General features: G+C 62.7%; 1 protein-coding gene across 7 annotated transcripts in view; it reads left to right on the top strand.

Annotated features, from left to right (window-relative positions):
• The window catches only part of ADGRB2 (adhesion G protein-coupled receptor B2), a 36,834-nt gene extending 20,710 nt beyond the window's left edge, over positions 1–16,124 (top strand). For 4 of the 7 annotated variants that reach the window (XM_036396946.2, XM_036396949.2, XM_036396948.2 and 1 more), the window contains 26 exons: positions 1,484–1,648; positions 1,724–1,825; positions 2,168–2,274; positions 3,403–3,597; positions 3,709–3,777; positions 3,893–4,001; positions 4,669–4,815; positions 5,675–5,750; positions 5,820–5,922; positions 6,958–7,001; positions 8,728–8,854; positions 9,379–9,482; positions 10,065–10,167; positions 10,410–10,560; positions 11,187–11,256; positions 11,389–11,455; positions 11,559–11,644; positions 12,204–12,302; positions 13,174–13,345; positions 13,418–13,513; positions 13,644–13,683; positions 13,815–14,473; positions 14,743–14,778; positions 15,065–15,169; positions 15,309–15,362; positions 15,453–16,124. In XM_036396946.2, coding sequence (XP_036252839.1) covers positions 1,484–1,648; positions 1,724–1,825; positions 2,168–2,274; positions 3,403–3,597; positions 3,709–3,777; positions 3,893–4,001; positions 4,669–4,815; positions 5,675–5,750; positions 5,820–5,922; positions 6,958–7,001; positions 8,728–8,854; positions 9,379–9,482; positions 10,065–10,167; positions 10,410–10,560; positions 11,187–11,256; positions 11,389–11,455; positions 11,559–11,644; positions 12,204–12,302; positions 13,174–13,345; positions 13,418–13,513; positions 13,644–13,683; positions 13,815–14,473; positions 14,743–14,778; positions 15,065–15,169; positions 15,309–15,362; positions 15,453–15,647 — 3,281 coding nt within the window. In that variant the 3' untranslated portion in view covers positions 15,648–16,124. The remainder of the gene's footprint in view (positions 1–1,483; positions 1,649–1,723; positions 1,826–2,167; positions 2,275–3,402; positions 3,598–3,708; positions 3,778–3,892; positions 4,002–4,668; positions 4,816–5,674; positions 5,751–5,819; positions 5,923–6,957; positions 7,002–8,727; positions 8,855–9,378; positions 9,483–10,064; positions 10,168–10,409; positions 10,561–11,186; positions 11,257–11,388; positions 11,456–11,558; positions 11,645–12,203; positions 12,303–13,173; positions 13,346–13,417; positions 13,514–13,643; positions 13,684–13,814; positions 14,474–14,742; positions 14,779–15,064; positions 15,170–15,308; positions 15,363–15,452) is intronic. The other 3 variants (XM_036396947.2, XM_036396944.2, XM_036396945.2) reach the window with 2 other exon arrangements.
• Positions 16,125–16,906: the final 782 nt, after the last annotated feature.

Here is a 16,906-nt window from a genome sequence, read left to right as displayed (position 1 = left end):
ACACAGACAGGGACACAGGGGCAGCAATGCCACCTTCAGGACTGTGATGGGGACAGGGGGACAGCAGTGCCAGGTCCAGGACAGGGACAGCGACACAGGGACAGGGGACATGGACAGCAACAAGGGGACAGGGACACAGAGAGGAGGACGGGGCAGGGGATGACAACACGGACAGGGACAGAGGGACAGCAATGCCACCTCTGGGACTGTGATGGGGACAGGGACAGGGGACAGCAGTGCCATGTCCAGGACAGGGACAGGGACAGGGACAGGGGGACACGGACGTGTGTCACACAGGGTGACAGGGGCAGCAACAGTGGGACAGGGACAGAGGGACACCCCTGGGGTGGGGACGGGGGGACGGCAGTGCCACCCCCGGGAGGGGGACACGGGGACAAGGACAGGAACTGGGACAGGAGGGTCCCAGTGCCACCCCCACAGTGTCCCCGCGGTGTCCCCGTGGTGTCTCCGCAGTGCCCCCGTCCCTCCCAGCGCTACCAGCTCGGGGCCAGGGGCCGGTCCCCACCCCCGGGAATTCCTTGGGAATTTTTCGGGAATTGGGGGGGTCCCCACGGGCTGGGGGGTCCCGGCTGGGCCTTGGGGTGTCCCCGCGGTGTCCTTGCGGTGTCGCGGCTCAATAAAGGTCCCTGTGCCTCCTGAACTGGGAATACCGGGAATTTCGGGAATACCGGGAATGTCGGTGATGCCAGGGATCACCGGGCACGTCTCAGCTGGAGGAGCCGGGGGTTGGCACTGTCCTCGTCATGGGCCGCGTTGGGGACCCGTCGGTGCCAGGTGGCGGCGGGTCCCGCCGTGCTTTGGGCGTACAAGCACGAGGGAGATGTCACCGTGCACACGGGGCTGGGGACAGCGCTGGGCGTGGGGACACCGGGCAGAGGATGGACCATGAGGTCCTCGTCCTGTCCTTTGAGCCGCTCCTTGTTTGTGGGAGAGGTGGTGGCACCGGTGGCAGCCACAGGGCGGGAGGTGGTGGCTGTGTAAGGTGGCTTTTTCTACACTTCCCACAAATTTCTCCTGAGGAAATCCACAATATTCAGTTTTGGGACAAAGCAGGGCATGAATTGATAACCTTGGGAAAGTCTGGGAATGCGTCCTCAGCTAAATTCGTGTTGTGGAGTCGACAAGTTCGAGCAGCCTTGCTCAAACAAAGGGAAATGGAGAAAAAGTCAAATAACAAGGAATGTACATGGATGGTGGCAGGGAATGAGGGGCATCTGCAGCAGGATGGGCATCATCTGCAGCAGGATGGGCATCATCTGCAGCAGGATGGGCATCTGCAGCAGGATGCCAGTCTGCTCTAAAAGAGATTTGAGATTTCAATCACTGATCAACGCATTTCACACCCCGCGGGATTGCGGCTCACAGCGCGTGGGGCAGCGCCGAGGGTGCCCCATCCCTGTCCCCACGGGTGCCACTCTCTGTGAGCGGAGCCAGGTGTCCCACAGTGTCCCCATCCCCACAGCAGACAGCAAGTGGGGCCCTTGGAACCACTGGAGCCTCTGCTCCAAGACCTGCGACACCGGCTGGCAGCGGCGCTTCCGCATGTGCGAGGGCACGGGCATGCAGGGCTACCCCTGCGAGGGCACCGGCGAGGAGGTGAAGACCTGCAACGAGAAGAAATGCCCAGGTATGGGGTACCCCCCACCCCACAGCGGCCCTCGCCCCACATCTAGGCTGTGCTGATCCCCCCTTCCCCACCCAGCCTACCACGAGATGTGCAAGGATGAGTACGTGATGCTGATGACCTGGAAGAAGACGGCTGCAGGGGAGATCATCTACAACAAATGTCCCCCCAACGCCACAGGTGAGCCCAGATGTCCCCAGGGCCTGGCACAGGGCACAGGGTGGTGGGTGGCTGGGCACCCCAAACCCCAGGGCCAGTGGGTGGCATGAGGGACAAATGGCCCAAGCCCCTCTGGCCTGGAGCAGAGTGGGGGGTGTGGGTGGCATTTGGGTTGAGCTACCCCAAAGCCCCAGGGGCAGGGGGTGGCATTGGGGTCAAGGCATCTGGAGCAGGGCAGGGGGTGGTGGGTGATATTGGGGTCAAGCAGCCCTAAATCCCCTGGTCCCGGAGTTGCTCAGGGTGGCATGGGGGTGCCAGGGAGGGGATGGCAGTGCCAGCCCCAATCCCAAATCTCCGTCGCAGGGACTGCCAGCCGCCGGTGCCTGCTGAGCCCCCACGGGGTCGCCTATTGGGGTGTGCCCAGCTTCGCCCGCTGCGTGTCCCACGAGTACAGATACTTGCATCTCTCAGTAGGTGCCCGCTCTGGCACGGCCCCTTCTGTCCCCTGTCCCTGTCCCTGGGGCTCTGTCCCATCCCTGGTGCTCCAAGAGCCACCTGACCTCATTGGCATGGGGAAACTGAGGCACGGCTCCGTGGGTGGGCAGGGAAAGGGGGAAATGGTTCTTGGGATGGGAAGGTTCCCTCAGATCCCCATGGAATCCCCTGTGGGGTGGGAAGAGGGATCCCATCCCAGAGCTGGAGGGGGGTTCTGCTTGGAGTTGTGTTCCTGTGTGTTTGGGAAAAGGCTTTTGGGATGGACAGGATGCCCCTTGACCCCCATGGATGTCCCCAGACTTTTGTGACCACCCACAGATCTCTGTGGGCTTGGAAAAATATCCCAGTCCCGGAGCTGGCGTGTTTGAGTTGCATTCCCACGGGTTTGGGAAAAATGTGGACAATGACCCCAGACCCCATGGATGTCCCCAAACATCTGTGAATGTCCCCAAACCACCCTGGATGTCCCCAAACCCCTGTGAATGTCCCCAGACCCACCTGGATGTCCCCAAACATCTGTGAATGTCCCCAAACCACCCTGGATGTCCCCAAACATCTGTGAATGTCCCCAAACCACCCTGGATGTCCCCAAACCCCTGTGAATGTCCCCAGATCAACCTGGATATCCCCAAACCCCTGGGACTGTCCTCAGACCCACCTGGATGTCCCCAAACCCCTGTGAATGTCCCCAGACCCACCTGGATGTCCCCAAACCCCTGTGAATGTCCCCAAACCACCCTGGATGTCCCCAAACCCCTGTGAATGTCCCCAGACCACCCTGGATGTCCCCAAACCCCTGGGACTGTCCTCAGACCCACCTGGATGTCCCCAAACCCCTGTGAATGTCCCCAGACCCACCTGGATGTCCCCAAACCCCTGTGAATGTCCCCAAACCACCCTGGATGTCCCCAAACCCCTGTGAATGTCCCCAGACCACCCTGGATGTCCCCAAACCCCTGCTGACTCCCTCAACCTGCACATCCTTGCACCTGCCTTAGTTAACTCCGCAGTGTCCCCCGGGGCTCTGGGGACAACAAGGGACACTCAGCACCGCTGTGGGGTGGTGGCAGCGAGGTGACACCGCTGTCCCCTCCCTGTGCCAGCTGCGGGAGCACCTGGCCAAGGGCCAGCGGGTGCTGGCAGGGGAAGGCATGTCCCAGGTGGTGCGGAGCCTGCTGGAGCTCATGGCCCGCAAGAGCTACTACAGCGGGGACCTGCTCTTCTCCGTGGACATCCTGCGCAACGTCACCGACACCTTCAAGAGGGCCACCTACATCCCGTCCTCCGAGGACGTGCAGGTAGCGGGCAGGGGGACGGAGAGGGTCCCCCCAATCCCCGGGGAGGTGGCGGTCTGTCGGTCGGCCGGTCTGTCGGTCTGTCCCCAGCCCCGCTGAGCCCCGTCCCCGCAGCGCTTCTTCCAGGTGGTGAGCTACATGGTGGATGCTGAGAACCGGGAGAAGTGGGAGGATGCGCAGCAGGTGAGTGGCACAGGGGTGGTGGTGGCAGCTGGGATGTCCCCACCACGGGGGTGTCCCCACCACGGGGGTGTCCCCACTGTGGTGACAAATCCGGAGCTGCTCCCATCTCCCGCAGGTCTCTCCCGGCTCCGTGCACCTGATGAAGGTGGTGGAGGACTTCATCCACCTGGTGGGGAACGCGCTGAAGGCTTTCCAGAGCTCCCTCATTGTCACTGACAACCTGGGTGAGTGGCAGGGTGTGACCGTGCTCACAGGGGTCTGAGGATGAGGGAGGAGACGAGGATCTGACTCCATGTTTCAGAAGGCTGATTTATTATTTTATTATATATATTATATTAAAACTATACTAAAAGAATAGAAGAAAGGATTTCATCAGAAGGCTGGCTAAGAATAGAAAAGAAGGAATGAATAACAAAGGCTTGTGGCTCAGACAGAGAGTCTGAGCCAGCTGGGCTGTGATTGGCCATTAATTAGAAACAACCACATGAGCCCAATCCCAGATGCACCTGTTGCATTCCACAGCAGCAGATAACCATTGGTTACATTTTATTCCTGAGGCCTCTCAGCTTCTCAGGAGGAACAATCCTAAGGAAAGGATTTTTCATAAAACATGTCTGTGACAGCAGGACACGTGCGGAGCCATGATATTTTCTGAAAAATCCTTTCCTATATATATTATATATATATATATAATATATATAATATATATATATTATATATTATATATATTATATTTTTTATATATATATATATAAAATAATAAATCAAGTTCAATCCGAAACATGGAGTCAACATTCTCACCTCTTCCCTCATCCTGGGGCCACCACCACCCGAGTGTGGGGGCCTGAGGGGACCCAGGAGCGGGGAGGTGACCCCGGTGTCCCCTGACAGTGACCAGCATCCAGCGGGAGCCCGTGTCGGCCGTGTCCAGCGACATCAACTTCCCCATGCGGGGCCGGCGGGGGATGAAGGACTGGGCCCGCAGCTCCGAGGACAAGCTCTTCATCCCCAGGGAGGTGCTGAGCCTCGCCTCGGCAGGTGAGCGGGGGGAGCCCAGCTGTGGGCACATCTGGCGGGGCGCGCACAGCTGGAGGCGGGAATCTGTCCACCTGAATGCTGCTGCACGGCCGGGACAGTGCACAGGTGTGTGCTTGCACATCTGGAGCTGTGCGTGGTGGGAGCGTGCAGGTGTGCGCATGAACATCTGGCTGGGCACAGGTGTGTGAGCCTGCACATCTGGAGATCAATGAGTGTGTGTATCTGGGAGCGTGCAGGTGTGTGCACAGGTGTGAAGGTGAACATCTGGCTGTGCACAGGTGCGTGAGCCTGCACATCTGGAGGTGGGCACGTCTGGGAGTGTGCAGGTGTGCGCACCGGTGTGAGCCGGCACATCTGGAACTGTGCATTTTGGGAGTGTGCAGGTGTGCGCACAGGTGTGAAAGTGCACATGTGAGTGCACATCTGGGAGTGCACACACGCCTGCACATCTGGGAGTGTACAGGTGCGTACACACGTGAGAGTGCACATCTGGGAGGTGTACATGCTGGGAGTGTGCACATCTGGGAGCATACAGGTGTGCACACAGGTGTGAATGTGAACATGGTCCTGCACATCTGGATGTGCACAGGTGTGTGAGCCTGCACATCTGGGAGTGTACACACATGAGCGTGTGCATCTGGAGGTGTCCACAAGTGCACACCTGCTGCAGATGTGGGCTCACATCTGGCTCCCATTCACACACACGTGAGCTGCACCCCCGGGCGTGTGCAGGTGACCACGTGTGCTCTCGAGCCGTGTGCCAGCGCACATCTGGGCGCACATCTGGGCGCACATCTGGCCTGCCCTGCGTGTCCCCCACTCCGTGTCACCCAGCCTGTGGCTCTCTCTGTCTCTGCAGAAGCCGAGGAATCGTCGCACTTTGTCATCGGGGCGGTGCTGTACCGCACGCTGGGGCTCATCCTGCCCCCGCCCAGGTGAGTGGCGCCGCCCGCCGTGTCCCCTGCTGTCCCCGGGCCTGTCACAGCCCGTGTCCCTTCCCACAGGAGCCCCCTGGCCGTCACCTCCAAGGTGCTGACGGTGACGGTGCGCCCGCCCACCCGGCCCGCGGAGCCGCTCGTGCTGGTGGAGCTGTCCCACATCATCAATGTGAGTGTCCCCTCCCGTGTCACCAGGAATGTCCCTTCCACATCATCAACGTGAGTGTCCCCTCCCGTGTCACCAGGAATGTCCCTTCCACATCATCAATGTGAGTGTCACCTCCCATGTCACCAGGAATGTCCCTTCTCACATCATCAACGTGAGTGTCCCCTCCCTTGGTATCACGAGTGTCCCTTCTATGTCACCATGTACCCCTTCCCATGTTACCAGTGTGAGTGTCACTCTTCCATGTCACCAACATGAATCCCATGTCATCAATGTGAGTGTCCCCTCCCATGTCACCGGAGATGTCCCTTCCCACGTCACCATGTTCCCATTCCCATGTCACCAGTGTCAGTGTCCCTGTCCCATGTCACCGTGAATGTCCCGTCCCATGCCACCAACATGAATGTCCCTCTCCCCATGTCACCAGTGTGAGTGTCCTTGTCCCATGTCACCGTGAATGTCCCTTGCCACGTCACCAATGTGTCTCCTCCCACGACATCAACCTAAGTGTCCCCCTCCAATGTCATCAATGTGTCCCCTCCCCATATCATCAGCCGGTGTCCCCCCTGCCACGTCTGTGTGACTGTTCGTGTCCCTCACCATCACTGAGTGTCCCCTCCCACGTCACTGTGAGCGTCCCCCTCTGTGTCATCCACACAGGAGTCCCTTGTCCCACATTGCCATCATGACTGTCCCCTCCCGTGGCATTGCCCTTCCTCATCATCAACCTTCCTGTGCCATCAACGAGTTCCTTCACCACCGCCATGAGTGTCCCCTCCCACGCCATCCATGTGTCACCCTGCTGTCCTATCACTGTCCCTTCACCGTGTCCCCTCCCAGTGCCATGTGGGTCCCTGTCACCTGCAGGCACTGAGCCGGGCAGGGACCAGCAGTTCCCAATTCATGGCACGGTCCCTGTGCCCACGGTGGGGACATGCCACCCCTGGGACACCCAGGGAATGTCCCCAAGGGGTGGCATGTCCCTCGTGGGGCGGGGACAGGGCTGGGGGCAGCTCTAACCTGTCCCTGTGTCCGCAGGGCACCTCCCACCCGCAGTGTGTCACCTGGGACTACTCGAGGACGTGAGTGAGGGGCAGGGACATGGGGACACGGGGACACTCTGGGGACAGGGCGGGGCTGGCAGTGCCAGGGGGCTGCTGGGGGAAAGGGGAGAAGGGACTGGGGGAAAGGGATGGGGACAGGGAGGGGAACAGAGATGGGGACAGGGATGGGGACAGGGAACAGGGAACAGAGATGGGGAAACAGGGATGGAAACAGGGACAGGGAACAGGGACAGGGAGCAGGGATGGGAACAGGGATGGGGATGGGGATAAGAAACAGGGATGGGAACAGGGATGGGGACAGGGAACAGCAAACAAGGACAGGGAGCAGGGATGGGGACAGGGATGGGGACAGGGAACAGCAAACAGGGACAGGGAGAAGGGATGGGGACAGGGATGGGAGCAGGGACAGGGAACGGGGATGGGGGAACAGGGATCAAAACAGGGACAGGGAACAGGGACGGGGAGCAGGGATGGGAACAGGGATGGGGAACAGGGATGGGAACAGGGACAGAAAGCAGGGATGGATACAGGGATGGGGGAGCAGGGATATGGGAACAGGGATGGGAGCAGGGATGGGAGCAGGGATGAGGAGCCAGGACCATCCTTTGCCGCATCCCAGCCCCACTGGCACGGGTGAATTGAGCTCCCACGGGATCGATGTGGCCCCGGAGCCGCTGCCAGGCTGCCAGATGTGATTTGTTAGCGCTGGCAGGAATGAGGGAAAGTAGGGCAGGAAGGGGGGCGGGCAGCGCTGCGGGCTGGGGGAGGGCACTGCCAGCCCCCCTGCCCAGGTAGCCACGGGAACCCCACAGTTTGGGGTCACTGGTTCCATTCACCCCCCAAAGCGGTGGGGAGGTGTTGGCTGTGATGAGCATGGCAGGTCTCAGCCCTGCCCCAGGGACAGTCCCCAGCTGTCCCACAGACACAGTTCCCGGTTTTCCTGACGTGCTGGAAGCTGTGGCTGCTCTCCCAGGGCGTGGCAGTGCCACCCCGCTCTCTGCCCCCTCACTGGGGGCATCCCCTGTGGGGTCCCTGTGACAGGAAAGGTCCCCAGGGTGGAGAAATCCCTTTAACAGGAAGGGTCCCCATGGCAGGAGGGGTCCCTGTGACAGGAAGGGTCCCCAAGGTGGAGAAATCCCTTTAACAGGAATGATCCCCATGGCAGGAGGGTCCCCAAGGGGGTGGGTCCCCATTAAAGGGTGGTCCCCATAGTGGAGAGATCTCTCTAACAGGAGAGACCCCATGACAGAAGGGTCCTCAAGGGTGGGAGGGGTCCCTAAGGCTGGGAGGGGTCTCCAAGGGCAAGAGAAGTCCCAAAGACAGGGGTCCCCAAAATAAGGGATCCCCATAATGAGGGATCCCAAAGACAGACGGGTCCCCATAATGAGGACCCCATGGAGGGAGGGGTCCCCATGGAAAGAGGGAATCATCGCCCCCCTGGGAGGGGACACAGGTGCCAGGGGGCTCTTGGGGCTGTTCCTGCCCGTCCTGGCACTGCCCAGCCTCTCTCTGTGATGTTTCTTCCCTCCCAAATCTCTGTGGGATGATTGAACCCGAAGCCTTCCAGGGCAGGGATGGCTTCACCCCTGTCCCCAAGCTCGGGAGGGTCCCCTGGCAGTGCCCCCTCGGTGCCCTCCCCCTGGGCAAGGCCAGGAAGGGGTTAACTCCGGAGAGGCGCGAGGGGCTGCCGTGTGTTTGATCATTTCAAATTGCTCTCCCTCTGCTCTCTCCTGCCATTAATCAGGGATGCTGGCTTGGGAAACTGGGACACGGAGAGCTGCCAAACCCTGGAGACCCTCCCGGCGCACACCAAGTGCCAGTGCCGCCAGCTCGCCACCTTCGCCGTGCTCGCCCAGCTGCCCAGAGACCTGGTAGGGGACAGGGACGGGCTGGGGACAGCCACCAGCCCGCTGGGGACACAGGAAGTGGCTGGGGGGTGACCCCTGAGCTGGGCAGGGGTGGTCCTGAGGGAAGGTGGGGATGGGCACGGAGCATTTCTGGGATGAGGTGGGCACTGGAGGGTGGGGATGGGCACGGAGCATTTCTAGGATGAGGTGGGTGATGGAGGGTGGGGGTGTCCCCAGCAGCAAGGGAAGGGTCCCAGCACCCCCCAGCACCCCCAGCACGCCCAGCAGGGTGGGATTGTGTGGGCAGAGGCTGCCGTGGTCCCTAGAGCTCAATACAGGGCACTGCTGTGTGCCAGGAGGGGAGGGGGCACCCATTGCTATTCCTCCCGTGTCCCCTGTTGGCACAGAGTCCCCTCTGGCTGTGCCACCGCTGCCACCGACCCCTTCTGGCACCCGGGGGCCCCAATGAGGGGCTGGAGGGCACAGAGGGGCTGGCAGGGAGCAGTGGGGAGGGGGCTGGGCTCAGCCTGTGTTGTGTCCCCCCCCAGGCCATGGACCCCTCGGGGACGCCGTCGGTGCCACTGATGATCGGCTGTGCCGTGTCCTGCATGGCCCTGCTGACCCTGCTGGTGATCTACGCCGCCTTCTGGAGGTGACCCCAGGGCACATGGGGACCTGGGGGGCTCCTGGAGCCTGGGGCGGTGTGAGGAGGGGGTGGCAAAGGGGGACAGGGCACCGGGGAAGGCTCAACATCAATGGGATTAATGGGAATGGAAAATCTGGGTGGGAGAAGATGCCTGGGACTGTCCCCGCCCCAGGAGAGTGCCCACCCTGTGGCAGCATGGGACAAGGGATGGGGACATGGGACAAGGACAAGGGACAAGGGACATGGAACAAGGACATAGGACAGGGACAGGGACAAGGGACAGGGACATGGGACAGGGACAGGGACAAGGGAGAGGGACAAGGACAAGGGATGGGGACATGGGACAAGGGACAGGGACATGGGACATGGAACATGGGACAGGGACAAGGGACAGGGACAAGGGACATGGGATAGGGACATGGGACAGGGACAAGGGACAGGGACAGGGACATGGGATAGGGACATGGGACAGGGACAAGGGACAAGTGACAGGGACAAGGGACAAGAGATAGGGACAGGGACATGGGAAAGGGACAGGCTCAGGGACAGGGACAGGGACAGGCTGGCCCCACGCCGCTCCTGCCGCAGGTTCATCAAGTCGGAGCGCTCCATCATCCTGCTCAACTTCTGCGTCTCCATCCTGGCTTCCAACATCCTCATCCTCGTGGGCCAGTCCCAGATGCTCAGCAAGGTGGGTGCCACCACCCTGCCACCACCCTGCCACCACCCTGCCACCTTTGGCGGGGTCCCAGGCCACTCGCCTGGTCCCCTGCCGGCTCCCAGCTGCAGATTGGATTTGGATTAACTCGATCCCGGCATTAAATCCCCCGCGCCCGCCCCTGGCTTTGACACAAACCTCGCCGGGCGTGGGGGTTTAACCACCGCGGTGCCAGACACGCTGTCCCTGTGATGTCCCCGTGTCCCCCCCTGCAGGGCGTGTGCACCATGACCGCCGCCTTCCTCCACTTCTTCTTCCTCTCGTCCTTCTGCTGGGTGCTGACCGAGGCCTGGCAGTCCTACCTGGCGGTGATCGGCCGGATCCGGACACGCCTGGTCAGGAAGCGCTTCCTGTGCTTGGGATGGGGTAAGAGCCCGGCCTGGCTGGCAGGGGGGCACCCCTCACCTGTCCCTGGTACCCCCCAGGCTCATCAGTGTGACCGTGTTCACAGGGGTACGAGGATGAGGGAGGAGACGAGGATCTGACTCCATGTTTCAGAAGGCTGATTTATTATTTTATGATATATATTGTATTAAAACTATACTAAAAGAACAGAAGAAAGGATTTCATCAGAAGGCTGGCTAAGAATAGAATAGGAAAGAATGATAACAAAGGCTTGTGGCTCTCTGTCCGAGACAGCTGGGCTGTGATTGGCCATTAATTAGAAACAACCACATGAGGCCAATCCCAGATGCCCCTGTTGCATTCCACAGCAGCAGATAACCACTGGTTACATTTTGTTCCTGAGGCCTCTCAGCTTCTCAGGAGGAAAAATGCTAAGGAAAGGATTTTTCATAAAAGATGTCTGCGACACATCAGAGGGGAAACTGAGGCACAGCAGAGGAAAGCACACCCAGGTGTCTCAGCTGTGGCACCCTCAGGCTGTGGGGAGCTGTCAGAGGAGCTCCATCACTGTCCCCACCCCTGGGTCTGGCACAGGGGGGACAGTGCCACCTTCCTCCAGCTTCTCCAGCCCTGTGTCCCCTCTCCAGGGTTGCCAGCCCTCGTGGTCGCCGTCTCTGTTGGATTCACGAGGACCAAAGGCTACGGCACAGCGAGCTAGTACGTGGGGACAGGGGCCATGGGGTGGGGACAGGGGACACAGGGTGGGGCACGGTGGCTGCTGCGGGCTGGCTGGGAGCAAGGGACAACCACAGCGCTGTCCCCTGACACGCCACCCTCTGTCCCCTACAGCTGCTGGCTCTCCCTGGAGGGCGGTTTGCTCTACGCCTTCGTGGGACCCGCTGCTGTCATCGTGCTGGTGAGCCCTGGAACCCCCCAAAACCCACCCTGGGGGGGGGCTCATGGCAGCTGCTGCCGTGGGCAGGGGGCTCCGTGCCAGCCCTGAGCCCACGCTCCCGCAGGTGAACATGCTGGTGGGCATCATCGTCTTCAACAAGCTCATGTCCCGCGACGGCATTTCAGATAAGTCCAAAAAGCAGCGAGCTGGGTAAGTGCCCTGCGCCCCACAAGGGGGGGGGGAGGGTCCCGGGGCTGCCCCCCGACCCCCACAGCCTGTCGGGGGCTGGGCATGGGGTGCCCAAGCGGCGGGCACGGGCTGGGGCAGATTTCATCAGTGGGCGGCGGGGGCCAAGCCCGGGGTGAGCACAGCCCCTCCTTGTCGGGGGCTGCTGGAGGGGCAGAATTTGGGGGGCAGCCCCTCGGGGAAAAGGGGGGGGGGGTCCGCAGGCCGCAGCCCCCCCTCCGTGCCCGCCCCCTCCCCTGCCGCTTGGCCACCCCCCCTCGCCATTAACAGCCGCCGCCCTCGACTAACCCGACGCTCTCTTTCTCTTTCTCTCTCTCTTTCTTCTCCTCCTCCCATTTGCTTCTTGCCTGTGTCCGTCCATCCCTCCATCCATCTGTCCGTCCATCTGTCCATCCTCCCCGCCCTCCTGCCTTGCTCCCTCCCCTCTCCCCGTGCCTGCATCCCTCCTCCTCCTCCTCCTCCTCCTCCTCCCCGCGTGGCCCGGTCCTGGCCGCGGGGCGCCGGGGGGGCGCTGGGCTCGTAGCTCCAAGCCCCCCCCGTGCGGCAGCCTGCTGCTGAAATGCACCAAGTGCGGCGTGGTGTCCAGCGCGGCCATGACCTCCGCCACCGCCAGCAGTGCCATGTTAGTGCCCGTCCCGCGCCCCCCGCCCCGAGCACAGCGCGGCGAGGGGGCTCTGGGCATCTTATGGGGCGGGCTGGGGGTCCCCGAGGGGAAGGAAGGAAGGAAGGAAGGAAGGAAGGAAGGAAGGAAGGAAGGAAGGAAGGAAGGAAGGAAGGAAGGAAGGAAGGAAGGAAGGAAGGAAGGAAGGAAGGAAGGAAGGAAGGAAGGAAGGAAGGAAGGAAGGAAGGAAGGAAGGAAGGAAGGAAGGAAGGAAGGAAGGAAGGAAGGAAGGAAGGAAGGAAGGAAGGAAGGAAGGAAGGAAGGAAGGAAGGGTGACGCTGTGTGCTCGGGGCGGGGTGTCCCATCACGTCTGCATGGCATGGCTTCCCATGGCAGGTCACCTCATCGCTGGGGTTGGGGGGCTCGTCTGGCCTCGGGGTGGGGGGGGGCAGCAGCTCGGGATGTCCCCTCCTCCTGGAGCGTGGCTGCCAAAGTCCCTGCTCACGGGGGTTTGGTCACAACACAGGCAGCCCCAAAATTCTCGACTAAAAATATAAAAAAAATAAAAAAAAATCCCCTCTGTGCTGTTCTGGTGGCCGTGGGAGGGTGGCGGTGTCCCCCACGTCCCCCCAGCACCCTGTGGCTGTGTGGGAACAGGGACACACCCGGGGGGCTGGAGCCCGCAGATCCGCTCAACCCTCAGTTCCCAGCCAGCGCTGGCTTGGGGACACCGAGGGAGAGGGGACAGCTGTGTCACACAGCCCCGGCCGTGCTTGTGGGGCGCGGGGCAAAGCTCGGGGGGCCGCTGTGGGGAGGGGGGCGATGCTCGGGGGGCTGTCCCAGGGCAGCCCCACCCCGTGGGCTCACCCCGGCCCCTCTCTCCCTGCGCCAGGGCATCGCTGTGGAGCTCCTGCGTGGTCCTGCCTCTGCTGGCGCTGACCTGGATGTCGGCCGTGCTCGCCATGACCGACCGGCGCTCCATCCTCTTCCAGGTCCTCTTCGCCGTCTTCAACTCCGTCCAGGGCTTCGTCATCATCACCGTGCACGGCTTCCTGCGCCGAGAGGTGGGGGCGGCGCCGGAGGGGCGCCGGGGGACAGCCCTGGCCGCGGGGCCGTGACCGGCTCTGTCCCCGCAGGTCCAGGACGTGGTCAAGTGTCAGATGGGGGGGTGCAGGAGCGAGGAGAATGAAAACTCGCCCGACTCCTGCAAGAACGGGCAGGTGCAGATCCTGGTGAGTGGGTCCCCCCCTGGAGACCCCCGCCGCTGCCCGTGCCCGGCCATGGTGCTTCATTTCCCCGTCTCTGTCCCTCTCTTTCTCTCCTCTCTGTCTCGCTCTCTCCCTTCTTTCTGGATTTTTATAGACAGATTTTGAAAAGGACGTTGACCTGGCGTGTCAGACAGGTGAGCTCCCCCCTGTTGTCGCCGTGCCACACCTGGGAGGGACAGGCAGCACGGGGGGGAGGGTCTCTCCTGTGCCCCCCATCCTCCGTGGGACCCTCAGGGCCGGCTCTGACCCCGCTCCCCGCCCACAGTGCTGTTCAAAGAGGTGAACACCTGCAACCCCGCCACCATCACGGGCACCTTGTCCCGCATCTCCCTGGACGGGGACGAAGACCCCAAGCTCAACACCACCTCGGAGGGCGGCCTGGGCTTCTCCAGCCTGCCCGGGAACATCCCCCCCGCCAGCATCCTGGTGCAGGTGCCCAAGATGACGCCGAACGTGGTGGCGGGTCTGACCGAGCTGGGCGAGCCGCCGGCGCAGCAGCTCGGCCTGGAGGCGCCGGGTCCCGTTTACCTGTGCACCGAGAGCAGCCTGAGGCCCCTGGAATACGGCTGGATCCGGGCTCCCGAGCCCCCCCGAGAGAGCGATTACATGATGCTGCCCCGCCGCACCGGCAGCCTCAAGCCCTTCCCCCGCGAGGAGGGAACGCTCGGTGCCGGCGCGGAGGAGGCGGTGCCCGGCGGGACGGGGCGCCCGGCGGCCGAAGGGGACGCCTATCCCGGCTTTGTGGCCGTGGATCACGTCAATGTGAACCTCAACCAGCCCTACGCCACGGTGAAGGCGCCCTACGGCCTCCAGTTCAAGCAGCACCCCACGGTGAGGCAGATCCTGGCCTCGGAGCTGTCGGAGCGCAGCCGCACCATGCCCCGCACCGTGCCCGGCTCTGCCATGAAAGTGGGGTCCCTGGAGGTGAGCGGGGGGCTGGTGCCCGTGTGCAGGCGTGTGGGGAGGGATCCGTGTGCCCGGGACACGAGTGCACGTGTAGGGTTGCATGAATTCCCCCCTGTGCTGCCCCCTGGCCATCCCAGCCCTGGTGGGATGAGCTCCGTGTCCCCGGCCGGGCATGGATTGGGGCTGGCATGAGCCCCTAAACCCTGTTCCCCCTCATCCTGGCCATGCAAAGAACTTTCCCTTTTCTTCTCCATCTCCTCCCCTGCTCCTGCCTGTCCCCCTGCCAGAGGAAGAGGTTGCGGTACTCTGACCTGGACTTCGAGGTAAGTCCTGCCATGGAGGTGGCACCGGTGCCATCGTGGGGGACTGATCCAGGTTGTCCCCACTCCCTTTGCTCCGCCAGCAGCTCCTGAGCTCTGAGGGGTTTAGACCAGGCAGTACCAAGCGTTGGCTCTGGATTCAAACACCCGTGATGAGCCTGGAGCGGGCTCTGCTGCTGGTCTGGGGTGCGCCAGGAAGGCAGGGATGGGGACAGGGATGGGGACAGGGGGCAGTGCCGAGGGACAGCGGGCAGAGCCGATGGCCACAGGCCCTGCTCTGCCCCCGCAGAAGGTGATGCACACACGGAAACGCCACTCCGAGCTCTACCACGAGCTCAACCAGAAATTCCACACGCTGGACCGGTACCGGGCTCCGTCCACCGGCTCCTCCAAGGTGAGGTCCTGGAGGCCCCGTCCTGCCCTGGTGTGCACCCTGCCAGCCTTTTCCTCCTCCTGCATGGACTGTGGCACCCCGGGGACACTCAGGGCACCCAGGGGCGCCGCCGGGGCTGAGCGCTGGGGTTTTTCTGCAGCGAGAAAAGCGGTGGAGCGTCTCCTCGGGCGGCGGGGACAAGAGCACGGCCAACGTAAGTCCTGGCTCCCCCTGGGGGTGCTGTGGAGAGGGCAGGAGGTGGCTGTGCGGCAGAGCCTGGCCACAGCTGCCCCTCACCGTGCAGGATGTGACCAGCCCCGAGGAGCAGCGGCCGAAAGCTCCGGCAGCGCCGCCCAAGCCGTGGAGCACATTCAAGGCGATGACGCTGGGCTCGCTGCCCAGCGCCCAGCGGGACCGGCTGGAGCTGTGCAGGGCAGACTGGGACAGCCCCTGCGCTGGCCTGGATGCGGCCGACGGCGATTTCCAGACGGAGGTGTGAGCCCCGGGGGTGTGAGCCCCGGGGGTGTGAGCCCCGCGCCCGCCGCCGCCGCCGCCCCGTGCGCGGCCCCGCTGGTTTTGCTCCGTGCTCCGGGGCAGCCGGGGGGTCCCTGTCCCCCGAGAGAGCCGCCTCCCACTCGTCCTCGCGCGGTTCCTCCTCCTGCCACCCCCAGGACGCGGGTGTGGAGGGGACCCGCGCCCTCTCCCCCCTCCCCAAAATGCTCACCCACGCTCACGCCTGCACCCCAACCCCCGGGGCAGGACCGGCCCGTGGAGGCCCTCAGACCTTTGTTCTTTTCTACCGGGATGTTTCTTCACGCCGTGCACCGTGTGCACGCGAGCGGCCGCCCCCCGGGACCCCCCCCGACCCCGGGAGCCCCGCGGCCGCCCCCTCCCAGCCCTCCCCACCGTCCCCCACCCCACGGGGCAGGTGCTGTCGTTGTTGGAAATAAAAGTTCACTCTCTGTGGTGCCGTGGGGCCGCGGCCGCCGCCTCGTGTTTCGCCTGGGGGTGGCTGTCACCCATTGTCACCCATTGTCACCCAGTGTCACCCATTGTCACCCAGTGTCACCCTGCTCTGCCTGCACCCCCCTGCCCCAAAAAAACCCCCCCTGAGCAGGGCTGATCCTGCACCCCCCGTGCTGCAAATGAGCGCCTGATCATGGGAGCCAGGAGTGGTAATTATAGAGTAATTAATCTGTGAGTAAATGAAGGAATTTCGGAGGTCATCACCACGTGGAGTCGCTCCAGGTGGGCTGCACAGCACTGTGGGAGCTTCCCGGCATCCAGAGATGGAGGTGGGAGCTCCAGCAGGAGCAGCAGCTGAGTGTGGGAATGCCCAGAGCAGGAGCTGGGTCAGGACATCTCTGCTGGTGGCTCCGGGCACATCTGGGATGAGAGATTCGGATCCATGGTGGGACCACGGCACCAAAACCCTCCTGCTGTGAGTGCCATGGCTGTGCCGTGGTGGGAGCAGATCCCTTTCCCTCTGGGAAAAGCCTCCTGAGCTTCCTGAGGGCTTCCCTTGGACAGGACAGGCTTGGGAGGAGCAAAGGGCACAGGCCGGGCTGGGCTGGTGGCCACTGACCATGGGACGGGACAGGACAGGGCTGGGACACTGGGACAGGATGTGACCCTTGGAGTGGGGGGTCCTCTCCCCAGCCCCCCCAGGGCATGGAAATCCCAATTTCATAACCCAGTTCATCCCAGCAGTGCCCAGTTCAGGTCTGGGGCTCTGGAAGAAGCCATTTGGGTTCCCAC

The sequence above is a fragment of the Molothrus ater genome, chromosome 24, assembly GCF_012460135.2.
Source record: "Molothrus ater isolate BHLD 08-10-18 breed brown headed cowbird chromosome 24, BPBGC_Mater_1.1, whole genome shotgun sequence".
In the NCBI taxonomy this organism is placed as follows: Eukaryota; Metazoa; Chordata; class Aves; order Passeriformes; family Icteridae; genus Molothrus; species Molothrus ater.
The sequence above is the reverse complement of the archived record's forward strand: the minus strand, read 5'-3'. Positions and strand labels throughout refer to the sequence as shown.